An 18,024-nucleotide genomic window follows, 5' to 3' on the forward strand; every position below is an offset into this window, starting at 1 on the left:
TAAAATAATGTTGTGACAAAACGAAGCACATTTTTTAATTGTGCCAACAAACTGAGACGTACCAGTATGACAAATGCAAAGCACACCTTGAACTTAAAGGCCGTCATGTGTACCATGTGTGAGAGCTATCAGACATTGCTTCTCAGCAACTCCAAATATAGGCCACTAGAAAGATTAACCACTTTTAATGAGAAGACTTTAGTAGGCCTCTTCATACCTTCAGTGCAATAAAGATCAATTCTACAGAGAATACATAAAACATGAGAATTCGAAACAAACATTTGCCTATGGCCCTCTACCCCCCATTCCAAACAACTGAAAATAAGATTAATTGAAAAGAGCTTAGTAAGGTTAACCACATAGGCATACATTTTGTTATTTTTATCAATGTTATATTTATCCATGGAATCATACCTCCTTCGGCACGGCGGACTGGTTTTTCAAACCTTCGTTCTCCCCTAATGTCCATAAGAAAAACAGAAAAAGAAAGAAATGAGATAGAATGTAGAACAGTTCAGAAACACAGGCTTTAACAACCTTAGTTATAAACTTAAAATGTAGTAACATTAACAAGGATTGTTAAAAAACATACGCACAGTGTAGGAAAATGCACCTTTTTGACCTAGTCACCCCCACTTTTTGCCTGGTATCACATTGAATTTGAACAGGTGTGCACTGGGTTCCTTCTATCCCGGTCCCCAGTGCCAAATCTCGTTACCTAAAACCATAAAATTGCTCCAATACTGGGAAGACCTTTAGAACCCCTGTAAATCCCCTAGTAAATGGTACCCCTAGTACCTAGGGCATGGATACTAAAGAGGGTCCCTAAGGCTGCAGCATGTATTGTGCCATACCTAAGGTACCCCTCACTACAAAGAATGCCATTGCAGACTGAGTGAAATGGTGCAGAGAAAAGTAACATGCATTTGCAATGCAATAGGTCGCGCAATTATGGGATTTTGAGCTATTGGCATTGTAAATGACAATGGATTTTGTTTTTAAAACATAAAAGGTATTGTCATTTACAATGCCGATAGTTTAAACTCTTGTAAATGCGAAACCTATTGCATTGCAAATGCTTGTTAATATTCTGTAGAAGCGTGGTGTCAGAAAAGGGGTAGTAGACATTTAGCCTTCGCCGCTCAGGCAGGGTTAGAAAATACACCATTCCACCAAGTGATTAATTTAAAAAGGTGGTTGCAGGTGGGGCCAACTCATTTTTATTTTCCCTCATCAGACCTTGGCCCCAGATAAAGATTCACAAACAATCAAGGCGGGCAGAAGGAGGAAGACAAAGACGGAATCATTGTGACAGATGGAGAAATTAGGCACATGAAAAAGTGGGTGAAATGGGCAGGGAGTGCTCGCTAGTGGATTAGAGAGAGAAGGCGGAATGAGAGTTGAATTTCTGCTGATCTCAATCTCTAACAGTACTTGCCGGTACAATACTGCCTAAATTCCACCAGCTTCCAGAATTCCCAATCCTCCATCGTTGTATTAACCCTTGAATTTCAACTTGCCAAAACCTGAAAGCCCATATAAATGAGGAATTTCAAATGAAACCTCTCTTCTCGCCTCAGGATTTTTAGTGGGAGGTTCAAGCTCTAACCCTCTCAAGATTACACTATGGTAACAGACATCTATTAGACCTAAACTCAACCTGGCACCCCTAAAAGCAGCCCTCCCACTCAGCTATAGGCCAGTATCAAGTTTAAGGAAATACTATTCCATCACTCCAATCTTGATATCGCTGAGCTGACTACCAATTGAGGCAAGAAGAATCTTGAAGCTGGCCTGCATTATTCTCAAAGCTATTCATACAAAGACCCCTGATCTATCTGTCTAAGAAGCTGATCATCTCATGTCAACATCATGTCACAGCGCCATTGGAACTCCAAAACACTTCTAGAAGAAATTCTTCCTTTCCAAAGAAAAGGTATCCTCAGTATATCTTAGGATATGCTCCCAGGGCATAGAATGCCATTCCCCAGCAATCAGATCCAATTCTTCTCTGGATGTCATCAAAGCAGAGATAAAAACGTATACTCTTCCAATCAAACTAATGAAAAAGCTGCAAAATGTACAAATGTGTTATTCTTAACCCTCTTCATGGTTACGAGTTAACTAACACTGCACAGAGCACATTTATTATGTATTCTACGAGACTTCCTGTACCTTTATAGGCGCTCTGCTTCCTGTGTGATCCTGTTTTGCACTGCATAATCACATACAAATATAAAAATAAATCAATAAATAAGTAAATAACTGCATGAATCAATATTTGATATACTGTTTTCCTGTGTTAAGAGTTAAAGGTTTGTGTTGGTCTAACAGCTGAAGGGGTGTGAGGATGGCCTAAAAGTTAGAACTCCTCCACACACCAGGAGACTGGACTTCATAATGTCGCATACGGCTGACATTGTGTTGGCTGGGACCGGTTACATCACATCCAGTTGTTTTAAATAGTGGAGGATTACCCCCTATGTACGCCTAGCTTCATTTTCGTGCAATATGGCCTAGGTTTGCGCGCACACGTTGGTGGCAGCTGGTTTTCTGTGTTTACTCTTGCTGAGACAATGCATTTAATAAATGTTTTGACGATAAAAATGCGCCGTCGATTTTCAGGTCCGTTTTGAAGTTAATAATTATATTGTCATGAGATCCATGCCCAGTTTCTGTGATGCATTTGCAGCCGCACCATTCATTCAATCAAAGCACTGTCATTCTTTCACTGACAAGGAAATGTTATGTTAGAGGCACCAGGAAATGGACGGAGGGTTATTAGGTTAAAGAAACAATAGGGGGAATTCAAGTTGAACATGCTCCAGTTATTTAAATGCGCTTAGACAAAGATGGCATAAAAGAAAAGAGTCCAGATAACAGCGAACAGTTAACTCGAGCATCTGCTTTGAGTGCAACAGCTGATTTTATCAGCTTAGATATTCCTATGCTCTCAAGAGCATTTAGGTAGCTGGAAGTCTTTTTAAAGGGTGGCAGTTTCTCAATTATTGTTTTCTCCATCTGTCTTTAAGCATAATCTAATTTGCTTTCATAGGCACTGTAACCTCCTTGGACAGCTTTTAACCTTTTAAATGTTGCCTTGACCCAAAGCAGCTCAAATTTCTTTCTCCCTTTTAAAACACAGCATTGAATAAAATGCATTAGACAATGAAGTGCTTTCCCCCTGAATGTCTACATGTTCTGCTCCAGATGCTACAACAGAATTTCTATTGGGATAAAAAAAAAAAAAAAGCCTGTGTAGCAGTCTGCTAGGAAAGAACCTTCCGAAGTGACCTCCATTTCTGTGATGTTATTTTTGAACAAGCGCACGTGGCCGTGCTAATTGATAACAGATGGCCTCTGCGTGCCACTGCACGATGCTACAAGGTAGGTGCCAGCACAAGTGTAACAAAAGGGCAGACCGATTTCTAAAGTTCATCTCCTAGAGAAGCGCTGTGCTAGGCTCGAACTAAGAACATGGCACACGTGTACCATGCCTGCAGATACTGCATTCAATATATGCAAGTCACACCTACAACAGGCCTTCCAGCCCTAAGGCAGGGTGCATTATATTACATGTGTGGATATATCTGGATTATCATATATGCCCCTGTGATGTCTGAATTGATCCTTAGATGTTTCATGTGAACAGGTAAGCCATCAAGTACTTGACACTGGTAATTACAAGTTACCAGCTACACAATCGCTTCACAGAAATCAAAGATGTTTGGTATCAGGGGCAGCCAGGGGTGGCCTCACTGGGCTGACCCAAACACTTGGATGCTGGCAGGGTGCCCAGGTGGGGCAGGGCATTGTGAGAAGTTGGCCTGATACAAGGTGATCACTAGAACTAGTGAGCATCATATATCAGGCAAAACAACCCTTATGGTGATTGGTTGTAAGTTAACCTTATAGACCAGCTATCCTAATGGTAGCATGAACAAAGCAGTCTTAGGCTAAACTCTATTGGCATGTGAAGCCAGCTGTTTTACCACATATAACCCCCTTGAATACCACATGAAAGGACACCACACAGGTAGTTATGAAAATAAACTAGTATTTATTAACTAACAACACCTCTGAACTCTTTATGAGGTCAGAGGGCTAAGCACATGACAAACTCTTCGGAAAAATACACTTAAGTTGCACGATTTACAATGGTGCCCTAGGGGCACGACAAACCATATACTAAGAACAATGGAATGCGAGGAAAGAAAGTACTGTAAGGAGATCCAGAGGCTGGAGGATCGCTGGGACTACGCTACTGACTAAGTAAGTACAGAGCAGGAGGCCCACGGGACACACGTGCAGAGTGGAAACTCTCACGCGGGATGCGTACCAACGTCTATGGATGCTACAGTTTACAAAGTTACGGATTCCGGACGAACCCGGCTGGATGGAGGGAAAACAACAGTGGACCTGAACACTAGGATAGTGAACACGGACTTCAGCACCTAGAAGCTTTAGTTACCTAACCCACAGGCTGCGGGTGCATAGGGCTGAAGTGGTGTCGGGTTTGCTGCGTTGATCTTGGTGATGCCTGAAACAAGGAGGTGCTGGCAGGCAGCCAGATGGAGGAGTCCGGTGGTTCCAAGGATGGAACTAGGAAGAAGTCCTGAAAGGGAAGGGGACAGAGTCTCAGTCACTAGCCAGTGACGGTGCTGGAACCAGGAGGGAACCAGATGGTGTCGCCGCAGTCAGGTGAAGGACGGGACACTTCTCTCTGTAGCTGCGCGGACCAGGAGCTGTTCTCGACGATCAGGCTGGAGGCACGAGCTGTCCCACGTAGTCTGCTGCTGTTGGCGGTGTTGGATCGTCGATCTGGTCAACAGGCCTTGGCAAGTGCAAGCCACGCGTTGGAACAAAGATGGCGTCTGGTGCGGACCAGGAGGATCCGGGGTGCTTCTCGTTCACAGGGAAGCAAGGGCCAGTCTGGGGGACCAGACCAGCAGTAATGGATTCTTTGGGTCGTCGTCTCAGAGGTCACGAGCCAGCCGGCAAGTGACCAGACAACAGGACAAGCAGCAACCAGGCAAAAGGGCCCCACGCAGATCTCGTGGATGCTGGGGGGCTGGTCTTTGGTGCAGGAGCTGCGTCGGTGTGGGGCTTCTCAGACCCCAATGCACTCACTCGAGGATCCCTCGGCGGTCGTGCTGGAAGCGCTGTGCAGGTTTCTCAAGATGGCCATCTCAAAGTTGCTTGTCGCACCCACAGGTCTCAGCTGGGCTGTGGACGTGGGTAGAGGTCAGAGGAGTCTGGAGGTCCGGGTCTCGTCGAGCCGGGTTGTCGGGTTCCGGGAAGGAAGGACTTACAGCAAACCGCACAGGAGCTTGATGGTGCCTGCGAAGCAGGATGTTCACTCCCGACCATAGGGGAGATTTTTCAGTCTTCTGATGTTCAGGAGGTTGAAGGTCAAGAGTTCTTCGTGGAAGTTGTCAAGATTAATCTGATTTGGAATGGGACCAGCTCCTACCTTTATTCAGCTAAAGGGGGCTGCACTACGACTAGGTCCCTCCCCTGGGTGGGACCAGGAAGGGGGGTGGTTACACCCCCTATCCTTTGTCCGGTCTTGCGCCAGCTCTGGGGCTGGAGTGCCCCAGGAACTGGTTTAGACTGGACTATGCACAGGGACACCTTGTGTGCCCCAGGCGTGTCTCATTCCTTTCAGCCTAGTCCTACCTAATACATAAAATCCTGTCTGGGGTGGTGCTAGCACCTCGCAAGGCAGGAAACCCTTTGTCCGAGCCTCCCTCGCTGGAAGGACTCCCAGCAGGTGGTCAGACTTGTGTCTCTGGTGGCAGCATCCATTTTGTGATGCTGAGGCTCGAGTTAACTTTAACCGGGGTTCACAGTTAGGTACATGTCGTGTCCCTCTAGAAGGGTGGAATGCTACCCCCGTCGCCAGAATTGGCGAGGGGGTAGTATTCCAATTCGTATGACACCTTACTCGACATGTTTTGATAATGCTATGCTAAAGTTAGCATTTGGCCGCGAGGTTCATAATGCACTTAAGAGTATATGATATAGCGTTATCATGGAACAACTATTAGGACTTGGTTCCGCAAGCTGCAAACAGGCTCAGCTCATGTCAGAGCACCATCTCACATAATTCCAAGCACTCTGCCTTCAGGATTGATAAGGCCTGCCATAGGAGTGACTGATAGGAATATATGTGTCCATTTTAGGTTTAGATATAGGGATACTATATCTAAAGCAAAGGGTGATTACACCACCTTGTCCCAGCTGTCGTGCAGCCAGTTGTGTCTGTTTAGATGGCCAGCCAGGGGTGGCAGAATACATGCTTCAGCCCCTGGTAGGCCCTGGGTACACCTATGCCCTGGATACCTAAGGTATGCTGTACAGGGACTGATAAGGTGGCCCAGTACCAATTGGTAAATGCACCTAAGGTACATGGTTGTTAATTTAGAGAGAGAACAGCTAGGCTGTGGGTCTGATTAGCAGGCCCATAGCCAGGGAAAGTCGTAAACCAGTGAAGCAAGAAGCAAAAAGCAAAAAGCGGGGGTGACCATAGGATTGCAGACCCTACGCTCCTACAGGCATCACATCCAATAAAAATGAAAAAGGAAAACAGCACATCAAGGAAAAGTGACAGGAGCCCACATTTAAATGTTCTAGCTCCCGGCGAGGAAGCACCCCATAATGCCCCACGGAGCTGTGCTCAGCCAGATGTTCTTGTAACCGTAGTGGACCCCGGATGGCAGGGTAACCACTAACAGACACAAAGGTGTGTGTGTGGGCGGCAGGAATGCAGCAGCTTCCCCTGAAGAACTGTCCTCAAAGCATGGACTCTTAAGCGCCCCCCCCCCCGGTCTATAGCTACGCTGGTTTCATATGTTTGCTTAATTGAGGCTGGCAAGGCAGAGGTCCCTGAGCAAAACCTATTTTTTCAGTGTCTGCATCATGTAATGCGCCCAACTCTGCTTTTTCCCGGTCCTGTGTCTGGAACTATGCACAGCTCGCAGCTTTTGGCACTGTGATCCACCAGCAGACAGGTTGGAAATCCTGCGGCTTTTTGTGCAAATATATGGGGATATTCTGTAACAGGATCTAAAGGGAGTAATGCCGCCATGGCCGGACCAATACCCGGCTGCAAAAGGAGGGGTTTGCAAAGGGCTAGCTACAACGCCATGTAATACAAGCATGCGCAATGTAATAGGTGACATTCACAAGACATCGAGCTATTGGGATGGTGAACATAAAAGCAACCAAATGAACTGTGGGAACACCCACAGTTGAGGGAGTGCACAGCCAAAGGACTTAATGTCTCAAAACAAGCTTGTCATATATATTAACAGACAATGATGACAGATGCTCAAAGGCGATAAAATTCATTTGAAATTATCAGTTTTATTAAGTGTTTCAACAATGATACATGTGCAAACAATTACAAACATTATTTGCATACAACTTATCACAAAAAATAAACAATAAAACAGTTTGCTGATGTGTAATCGTGTGAGAACTTAAACATATGCATAGACAGTTAACTTCATGTAGATAATGTGCTTTTTCAAAGGTCCCAATGCATTTCGGGTTTACTACAGAAACCCTTCGTCAGGGGAAATCAGTTCTATGAATATGATGATCTTCATAGGTAAGCAAGCATCCACAGTAATCTAAACCACAACAATATGCAGTGAATATACTGCTTTGCATGTAGGATTTGCACCCGAATTTGTGCCTGTGGTGGGTTTTATAAAGAAACAAGCATTTACAATGCAACGGTCTCGCCTTTGCAAAAGTTAGCGCTTTTGGCATTGTAAATGACAAATGTTTTATTTATGTGTTGGTTTTGGAAACAGATAAATAAATGGCATTGTCATGAGCAGTAGAGAGTGAGTAGTAGAGAGTGAGTAGTAGAGAGAGTAGTAGAGAGAGTAGTAGCGAGTAGTAGAGAGAGTAGTAGTGAGTAGTAGAGAGTGAGTAGAGAGTAGTAAGTGAGTAGTAGAGTGTGTAGTAGTGAGTAGTAGAGTGTGTAGTAGAGAGTAGTGAGTGTGTAGTAGAGAGTAGTGAGTGTGTAGTAGAGAGTAGTGAGTGTGTAGTAGAGAGTAGTGAGTGTGTAGTAGAGAGTAGTGAGTGTGTAGTAGAGAGTAGTGAGTGTGTAGTAGAGAGTGTGTAGTAGAGAGTGTGTAGTAGAGAGTGTGTAGTAGAGAGTGTGTAGTAGAGAGTGAGCAGTAGAGAGTGAGCAGTAGAGACTAGTGAGTGTGTAGTAGAGTGGTGAGTGTGTAGTAGAGTGGTGAGTGTGTAGTAGAGTGTGTAGTAGAGTGTAGGAGAATGTGTAGTAGGGAGTGTAGTAGAGTGTGTAGTAGAGAGTGTGTAGTAGAGAGTAGTGAGTGTGTAGTAGAGAGTGTGTAATACAGAATGTGAAGTAGAGAGATTGAAGTAGAGAGATTGAAGTAGAGAGATTGAAGTAGAGAGATTGAAGTAGAGAGATTGAGGTAGAGAGATTGAGGTAGAGAGATTGAGGTAGAGAGATTGAGGTAGAGATTGGAGTAGAGAGTGTGGAGTAGAGAGTGGAGAATGTGTAGTAGAGTAGTAGAGAGTAGTAGAGAATGTGTAGTAGAGTAGTAGAGAGTAGTAGAGAATGTGTAGTAGAGTAGTAGAGAGTAGTAGAGGGTGTGTAGTAGAGTGTAGTAGAGCGTGTGTGTAGTAGAGTGTGTAGTGTAGAGTGTAGAGTGTGTAGTGTAGAGTGTGTAGTGTAGAGTGTGTAATGTAGAGTGTGTAATGTAGAGTGTGTAATGTAGAGTGTGTAATGTAGAGTGTGTAATGTAGAGTGTGTAATGTAGAGTGTGTAATGTAGAGTGTGTGTAATGTAGAGTGTGTGTAATGTAGAGTGTGTAATGTAGAGTGTGTAATGTAGAGTGTGTAATGTAGAGTGTGTAATGTAGAGTGTGTAGTGTAGAGTGTGTAGTGTAGAGTGTGTAGTGTAGAGTGTGTAATGTAGAGTGTGTAATGTAGAGTGTGTAGTAGAGTGTGTAGTAGAGTGTGTAGTAGAGTGTGTAGTAGAGTGTGTAGTAGAGTGTGTAGTAGAGTGTGTAGTAGAGTGTGTAGTAGAGTGTGTAGTAAGTAGTGACTGTAGTAGATAGTGTGTAGTAGAGAGTCTAGTATAGAGTGTGTCGAAGAGAGTAGTGGCTGTAGTAGTGAGTGTGTAGTGAGTGTGTAGTAGAGTGTGTAGTAGAGAGTAGTGACTGTAGTAGAGAGTGTGTAGTAGTGTGTAGTAGAGAGTAGTGACTGTAGTAGAGTGTGTAGTACAGTGTGTAGTAGAGAGTAGTGACTGTAGTAGATAGTGTGTAGTAGAGAGTGTCTAGTATAGAGTGTGTCGAAGAGAGTAGTGGCTGTAGTAGTGAGTGTGTAGTGAGTGTGTAGTAGAGAGTAGTGACTGTAGTAGAGAGTGTGTAGTAGTGTGTAGTAGAGAGTAGTGACTGTAGTAGAGTGTAGTACAGTGTGCAGTAGAGAGTAGCGACTGTAGTAGAGAGTGTGTAGTAGAGAGTGTGTAGTAGAGTGTGTAGTAGAGAGTAGAGTGCGTAGCAGAGAGTAGTGACTGTAGTAGAGAGTGTGTAGTAGAGTGTGTAGTAGAGAGTGTGTAGTAGAGTGTAGTAGAGAGTAGAGTGCGTAGCAGAGAGTAGTGACTGTAGTAGAGAGTGTGTAGCAGAATGTGTAGTAGAGAGTAGTGACTGTAGTAGGGAGTGTGTAGTAGAGAGTAGTGACTGTAGTAGAGTGTGTAGTAGAGAGTGTGTAGTAGAGAGTGTGCAGTGATTTGAGTTTTACATCAAATTAAAAACGGGAACGAAAAAAACTCATCCTATACATTATTGTGGTAGGTGCCCACGCATATAGGGTTAAATGATGCGTTAGATGCCACAGGTCCCACCAACACGCTTCCTTTATGATAGGAGAATGCCCAACATCGCGGAGATTTGCTCTGCTCTTCCCGGATATTTGTATTTTCAAATGTATAATGTTATCCTGCTAAACGAAGACGATGCTCAAACTATAAAAGAAGAGGGTTTCACAGATATGTTAGTCCTTCCGGGCAAACGAAATGACCCAAAGAAAGATCAAGTGACAGTTTAGAGCTCCAAGTGAGTCTTAATAAAATCAGTGTCTGGAACGCATAGCATCAAAAAACGAGCGGGGCATCAAACTGCAGTGTCATTCAATCAAAGCTTCAAGGCTTCTGAGCGCTAGCCGAGAATTATTTTTTGTGAAGCACTAATCACTGTGGAAGGTGCCCCTGCTATCCCAGATGTGAGAAGTCAGTCTGATATGAAAATAAGCAGTATTTGGAATGAATGTATTTGGCAGGGGGAAGGTGGGGCGGCGCAAGACCGTACTGACGAGTGAACAGGAGCCATTTTGTACCGAGTGATTCTGCCTGTGTGCATGTAGACAAACCAGGCAGCAGCATGAGCATGTGATTCGGTAAAATAACAAGCATTTACAATGCAATGGTTTTGCCTTTGTTAAAGTTAGAGCTATTGGCATTGCTCTTGACACTCTGAAGCTCCACTCTGAAGCTCCACTCTGAAGCTCCACTCTGAAGCTCCACTCTGAAGCTCCTCTGAAGCTCCACTCTGAAGCTCCACTCTGAAGCTCCACTCTGAAGCTCCACTCTGCACTCTGAACGGTCAGACTCCAAAAATCGGCCCTAATCACAATAGTATTATTTCACCTGCGTGAATATAAGTCTTTGAAATTCTGGCCAGTGGTAATACACACAAGTAATATAAAATTGTTGTTCCAAAGAGCATTAAATGGAAATAAAACAAGTACCAGACCCATTGACGCCTGCACCTTAAAAGCGAAACTGACTGAAGCAAGCGCCCGGGCCACGTTGAAAAAAAAAGCCACACACATTAGATGCAGTCAAGGCGCGCTCACGAACTCAGAAGGCACTCCACATGAACAACTACCAGACACATTGACGCCTGCACTTTGAAATGAAACAAAGTGAAACTGACTAAAGGAAGCGCACGGCCCATTAGATGCAGTCAAGGCGCGCTCACGAGGTCAAATCTCCAAAGGAGAAGCTCGTGACAGCCTGACTACAGCAGAAAAAGCTCGTAACAGTCTGATGTCCACAATATTCCCAGAAAAGTGGCAACATAAGTTGTCTCGCATAGACAGCAAAAGCTTCGCTTTTGCTTTCGTCTAGGCGAGACCTAAAAAAGGGGCTGTGCTCAGGTGCATGATAGATGCCAACACCAATAGTAAGTGATGAATTGAATATATAGAAAAACCTGTGCGAATGTAGTCTGTGCTGAAGGGACAATTATTGTAAAGTGTCATAATCCAAGGAAAATGGGAGATGAATGATACAAAACTTGCCTGAAAAAATTCTAAAGAACTGCCATGGGAGCCAATCTAAGGAGATGGCTGGAAACGTGAGGTTTTCTGCAGAAAATACCATAACCGATATTAAAGTACAAGTAAGTGACGGAGTTAAAGACGAACGGTAAATGCAGCGGGCTTACCCCAAACATGAAGGAGTTCTCGTCCGTCAATACTCGGGACGAGAGCTTCGAGAAATCTATAAAGACATAAGTGAAGCACCGTTAGTAAACTGGTGCATTTTAGGGTAATACGGTTCTGAAAATATAAGATCGGCACATGTTTTAAACGTGCCCGAGGTGGGAAGGCAGAAGGTAGCCGATCTCGCCGAAGTGTTCGAACGCCAAGGACGCATTGTGTTCAAACCTACCCAGAATGCTAGGCGGCTTTAAAGGGATAGAAGCAGTATTGTTGATACCGCGGAAGCTAATGAGATACGATGTGCGAGTTAAGCGAGTGCGGGTGTCTGATCAAATCGAAAAATGATCTAAATGGAGTGTGGTGTTAATATGCTCGAAATACAGAATAAAATATAAGAAATACATTTATGAAAAAATGATAATAGGTGTGATGCTTATCAGTTGCAATAAGTGCCCAAATGCGGTATGTCATGAGAACTAGTGATAGAAAGCAATCGAGGCTAGAGAGTGTAAAGAAAAGGAGAGGAAAAACATATCAGACAAAGTGAAAGGTTGAAGGGGTTAAAGAGTTATGTGAAGCCCAAAAGGGCAGGATGAGTGCAAATCCTGTACAGATTCTGAAATGGCCAATTCATAAAAGCAGGCATATTCTGTTACTGCTGCTAGACTTTTTGCATTGGCCCCTGCGTGGGCACTTCTTTGATTTGAATTCATGTGCTTCCATCCCTTCTCTCTGCTGTTTTTCCATCTTTCTATTCTCTCAATAAAAATATCTTTAACAAAAAAAGCAGGCATATTACTGAAACAAAATGCAGCGGCAGTGTTGAAAACATGAAAGCTGTCGCCGTGCTGAAACCAAGCGTGTTGCCCATCTGTATAAAAGTTATGTGCATGACGGCCCACATGAAAGCAGGCGCTGTGCTAGTCTCGACCAAAAAACTGGACAATGTTAAAGAGTGACTGGTCCAGAGAGGCAATATTAATAGGAGATGAGAGTGGAAGCAGCAAGATTTGATGGCTGGGGTTTCAATTAAATCAAAGACTGGAGGTATGGAAAATGAAAAAGGAGTACAAAACAGATGTAAGATCATACTGGAAGTATGAGATGTGAAAACAAGATCAGAAATACTAAAACATGTTTTGAAGATTTAAAGGCAACCAAACATACCACAACGGAACAATGGTAACATCAACGGAGAAATCAGAAGGCAGAAAGGGAAGAGTTAGGGGAAGGATTACCAAGCCCAAAAAAAACAAAACATGAAGATGGCCTGGTCATCTAGATGTTCAGGTATGACGAAACCTGCACCATTGTACTCCATGTCAAGGATCGCGAAATGACAATATTGCCAATGTGATTTAGTACACCACACGGGTCAACCGGGAATATTATTCACTGGTACTGCTATCTCATCACTAAAATCTTTGTGGCAGTGTCCCCAAACTGGCAATTCCAAGCAAGTCCCTCAAAAAGTCAAAATGGCAACTATTTTACCTGAAAATGGATTTACTTGTTCAACCAGTTTTAGAGGGGTTTTGGAAGGCACATATAACATCAGTCATAGGTAACAATATCCTACACCCTACTGTGAAATCTTATACTTCAGTTATAACTAATGTGTAGTACCCTGCATATGTATTGTAACGTATTTTCCACCACCTGCTCAGTCAGTGCCTTTGCTCTGAACTCAATAGAATGTTGGAGTCTTGATGTGCCTCGGAATGTTGGGACAAACAGGTTTTAAGGACAGTTGGACATCAAGTAGGTTAAGACCTAATTTAAGTCCAAGTGAGGCACAAACAAATGAAGTGGGTGAAAATTTGTTGGTAAGGCCCTTAATGAACATTAAACACAATAGGTGATTTAAACAAAGACTGCTGATCCAGCAAGCAAAGGAATGCCGACAAAGCCGATAAATAGCCCTTTACCGTAGCCACAGCAAAGCCCTGCTGCGTTAGAGAGAGCAAACTGAAGGATGTTAGATAAACAAGCCCTCAAAGGGTCAATAGAATTCTCCCCACATCAAATTACAAATTTGAACCACCTATAGGAATAAATAAGACTTTGTGGACTGACGTCTGGCGGACAAAATAACGTCCACTACGTCAGGTGGGAGAGAGAAAGAATTCAGGTTGCCCCATTCAATCTTTAGGCATGCGGGGGCAAGCTCTGGAGGTGGGGGGTGTAGAACCTGCCCCTGCGAGAGGAGGTCTGTCTTGAGAGGGAGACAGAGCGGAGAGCACGAGGAGAGGTGGAAAAGATCTGTGTACCACACCCTTCTTGGCCAATCTAGGGCGATCAATATAACTTGGGCCCTGTCTTGGCGAATCTTCCTCAGAACCCGAGGAATCCAGGTTATGGGAGGAAACACGTAAAGGAGTCGTGAGCCCCAACACAACTGAAACGAGTCCCCCAAAGCTCCCTGCATCGGATACTAGAGACTGACAGGCAGTGAGCGTTCTCGTGAGTGTCAAATAGGTCCACCTGAGGAGTTCCCCATGTCCGAAAGACGTGACGGACCACCTCCGGATGAAGCCTCGACTCATGGTGGGCAGAGAACTGCCGACAGACAGACTGCACGCACATTCAGAACTACAGCCAGATGATTTGCCATCAGACAAATCTGATGGTCCTGAAGCCAGGACAAGAGACGCAGAGGCTCTTTGCAGAGACAATGCAACCCAACTCGTCCCTGCTTGTTGACATAACACATCGCAGTAGTGTTGTCAGTCAGGACTTGAACCGACTAACCGGGAGGGGAGGAAGGCCTTGAGCTCCAAAGGTATCGCCCACAACTCTAGAAGGTTGATGTGAAGCAACCTTTCCTCTGGAGACCAAAGACCCTTGATCTCCAGGTCCCCCAGATGAGCACCCCACCCTAACGTGGATGCATCAGTTATTACTGTGGCCACCGACGGAGGCAGATGGAAAGGCTTTCCTTGAGACAGATCGCCCTCCACACTCCAAGACAGATCCGCTGCAGCTTCTCTGGAGATCCTCACAGACTGCCTGAGATCTCCGTGGTGCTGATACCACTGCCTGCGGAGACACCACTGGAGCGCCCTCATGTGCCAGCGTGCATGGTTGACCAACAAAATGCAGGATGCAAATAGACCAAGCAGGCAAAGGACCTTCAGGACTGGAACGACCGCTCCATTGTAAAAACAAAGGAATAATTTCCTGTACGTCGAGAATCCTTTGAGGAGATGGGAATGCTAGACACTGACTTGGCTGAAGCCTCGTTGTCATGGAATCTTTCTAAAGCTGTGTCGGCCTTTTTACCAAACAGCCCAGAACCATCAAAAGGGAGGTCAAGAAGTGTTGCCTGCACATCTGGAGAGAATTGACGACTTGAGCCAAGCACTTCTTGTGGCCACCGAAGACCCCATAATCCTGGCAACAGAATCCAGTGTCCAAGCAACTCTGAATGACCTGGTGTGCAGCAGCTTGAGTGTTCAATAACACCTCATTAAAATTCGGTCTGTTCTCTTCAGACAATTTAAGAGCAAGCTGTTTTGCAGTGTCCATAAGAGCGTGGATGTAACTGCCCAAAAGACACTCGGCATCACTCCAGCATCACTCCAGCATCACTCCAGCATCACAACAGCACTGTCCTTGCTTGCTACCAACAAGCATTGCCATAGCCAATAGGACTCGCATTAGGAAAGTAAGCTATTGGCTTTGTGAATAACAATGCTATTATTTATATATTTTCAAAGCAAACATATTTAAAAAATTGTCATTTACAATACCAATAGCTCACACTTTCCTAATGCGAGACCTATTGCATTGCAAATGCTTGTCTATGAAAAGTTTCTAAGTGTGGAGTTGGAAAATCTGAGAAATCCTTTAGAATTGTAACTAAATAACCAAAACGCTTTCACTAGCATGTTTACAGGAAATTTTCCAGTGCAGTATCCAGGTAAACTGCACTGTGTAAGAAAAGTAATCTTAAAAGTAACTTGCATGATAAACCTAGAAATCCTATACAAAGTATATGCACTGTATTCTGAAAAGCATTGCATTATCAGTAACACTACTGTAATCAAATCAAAGTACAATTACAATTGCAACTCAAACTGTTTACAGACTGTATATTACCTCAAAGTATTTATCACTTATCTGTGCCAGGCTTGCTTAGTTCTAGGAAATAAAATAAAGGATAATTCTTATACAAAAACAATTGGTCTGAAGTTCAGTCTGAGTGTGTGAAATGATTTGCGGATTGAGTGTTACAACAAATGCTTAACACTGTCCTCTGATAAAGCCTTCGTGCTCGACCACACTATCACAATTGGAGAGTAAGGTGCCAACTACTTTACCTCCGCCTACCTTTTGGGTTCCACTGGACTGTGCAAACTATACCTCATTTTGGTATAGTATATACAGAGTCAGCATCCTACAGTGAGACGACTAAAAGAATAATCAGCCTTTGAGGGGCAAGGGAAAACTAAATGAAAACACAAATTATGAAAAGAGGGCTATCACGAAGCAAAAAAATAACTAATCACCATGTGTGTAACAAATGTGTCCAGTATCTTAAGCATATTTGAAAATGAACGTATGCAGGACTTCAGACCACACACAGGCGATGGAGAAGTGAACGTTGGGTGAGGGTGAACAAGGAAAGAAATAGGTGAGGGTGATATTTAATAGAACCGTCTAGACTAGCATCTGCTTGCGTTCGCAAAGAGTAGTGAGACACAAGCTTGAGATCCAGAGAAGTGTCAAAACATTTTAAAATATGCACAACCCCATCACTGTAGGTAGCACATTATTCAACTTTTGCACCCACAAGATCACATCCACGAACTGTCCTCAAGAGCGTCCAGTTGCGACGCAGCATGCCACCTAGGTAAGGGCAAGCTAACAGTTCTGGATAGATATATTTAACGTAAGATCTGACTGGGACATATCTGACTTAGCTACAATCGGGGGATTAAAACAAAAACACTTTAGCTGTCATGTCAATTATTTATGTCAAAAGCAGTTTTTTATAGAAAGGTGACAAAATACAATTGAAGAGAAAATACAAGTACCAAATCACCAAACGTTAAACAATCTTGGAAAATGCTATTCTCTCCATGATGTGGTAAAGCAGAGGTCTCCCTGCAACTTACAGTATAAACAAAGATCAATGCACTGAAAACAAGAGTGCATGCAGCAGAACTTATCAGATAAGGTGGCACAAACTGGTTGAAAGAGCGTTCGCCTACCCTTGAGAGCGTGACATGGTGAGTTCCTATGGCTGAGCTACCCAGCATTTTTTTTACGATTTGGGAGGGGGCAGCAGGCCTTTTTGTCCATGTTCGATAACTCACCCCCCGAAACGGCGCATATGAATGGCAGTTTGAGAGTAACTAATATGCTACTTACCAGTATGCATCTGTTCTTGGCATGTAGGGCTGCTGACATTCATATCTGTGAATAGATCGCCGCCTAGTGTTGGGTCCGGATGATCGCACATTGTTGTCCTGGAAGAGTCTTCGAAGTATAACAAGATAGGTGGCTCCTCCCCTGGACTACAGTGCGCATGGGCATCAACCCCATCCCCAGATTGTTTTTAGCCATTGTGGCAAAGATTGAGTGTAACACTGTGAGTGATGACCATGCTAAGAGTGATTCTAAGTGCTGCAGCCGCTACAGGCGCCGGGCGATATGAATGTCAGCAGCCCTACATGCCAAGAACAGATGCATACTGGTAAGTAGCATATTCGGTTCGAGGCATGTGGGCTGCTGAATTCATATCTGTACATAGAATACATAGCAGTCCCTCCATTAGCGGCGGCCGCCTGTGCCAGCTGTAGCAGTTTGAAAAGTGTTTTTAGAACAGCCTGCCCTACAGCTGCCTGCTGTTTGGAGTGCACATCTACACAGTAGTGTTTCGTAAATGTGTGTGTGGTAGACCATGTGGCTGCTCTACATATGTCTTCTAAAGGAATATTTCCAAGGAAAGCCATGGAGGCCCCCAACTTACGGGTGGAGAGGGCCCGTGGGGGGACCGTTAAAGTGCGCTTGGCTTTTTGATAACAAATTTGAATGCACTTAACGATCCACCTGGCTATGCCTGCTTTGGAAATGGGGTTGCCTTTGTGTTGTGGCGAAAAGGCTACAAATAGTTGTTTTGTTTTCCAAAAATCTTTGGTCCTATCAATGTAGTACATTAAGGTTCTCTTGACGTCTAGTGTGTGCAGCATTCTCTCCGCCACGGACTCAGGATTTTGGAAGAACACAGGCAGTTCCATTGTCTGATTGATATGGAACTGCGAAACCACCTTAGGAAGAAACCTAGCGTTAGTGCGAAGCACCACCCTGTTGGAGTGAATTTGTATAAATGGCTCTTGGATAGTTAGTGCCTGGACTTCACTAACACGTCTTCGCGATTTCATCGCTATCAGGAAAGCCACTTTCCATGTTAAGAACTGAATCTCGCATCAAAGTAGAGGCTCAAAAGGTGGACCCATCAGTCTGGTGAGGACCACATTTAGGTTCCATTCAGGAGCCGGTGGGGTCCGGGGAGGAATGACTCGT

The 18,024-nt window shown here is 44.2% G+C and overlaps 1 protein-coding gene across 2 annotated transcripts in view; it reads right to left on the bottom strand.

Annotated features, from left to right (window-relative positions):
* The window catches only part of GIGYF1 (GRB10 interacting GYF protein 1), a 1,483,862-nt gene that overhangs the window by 1,100,042 nt on the left and 365,796 nt on the right, over positions 1-18,024 (bottom strand). For both annotated transcript variants that reach the window (XM_086946110.1, XM_086946109.1), the window contains exon 9: positions 415-458. In XM_086946110.1, coding sequence (XP_086802236.1) covers positions 415-458 — 44 coding nt within the window. The remainder of the gene's footprint in view (positions 1-414; positions 459-18,024) is intronic.

This window comes from Lissotriton vulgaris, chromosome 12, assembly GCF_964263255.1.
Source record: "Lissotriton vulgaris chromosome 12, aLisVul1.2, whole genome shotgun sequence".
Taxonomy (NCBI): Eukaryota; Metazoa; Chordata; class Amphibia; order Caudata; family Salamandridae; genus Lissotriton; species Lissotriton vulgaris.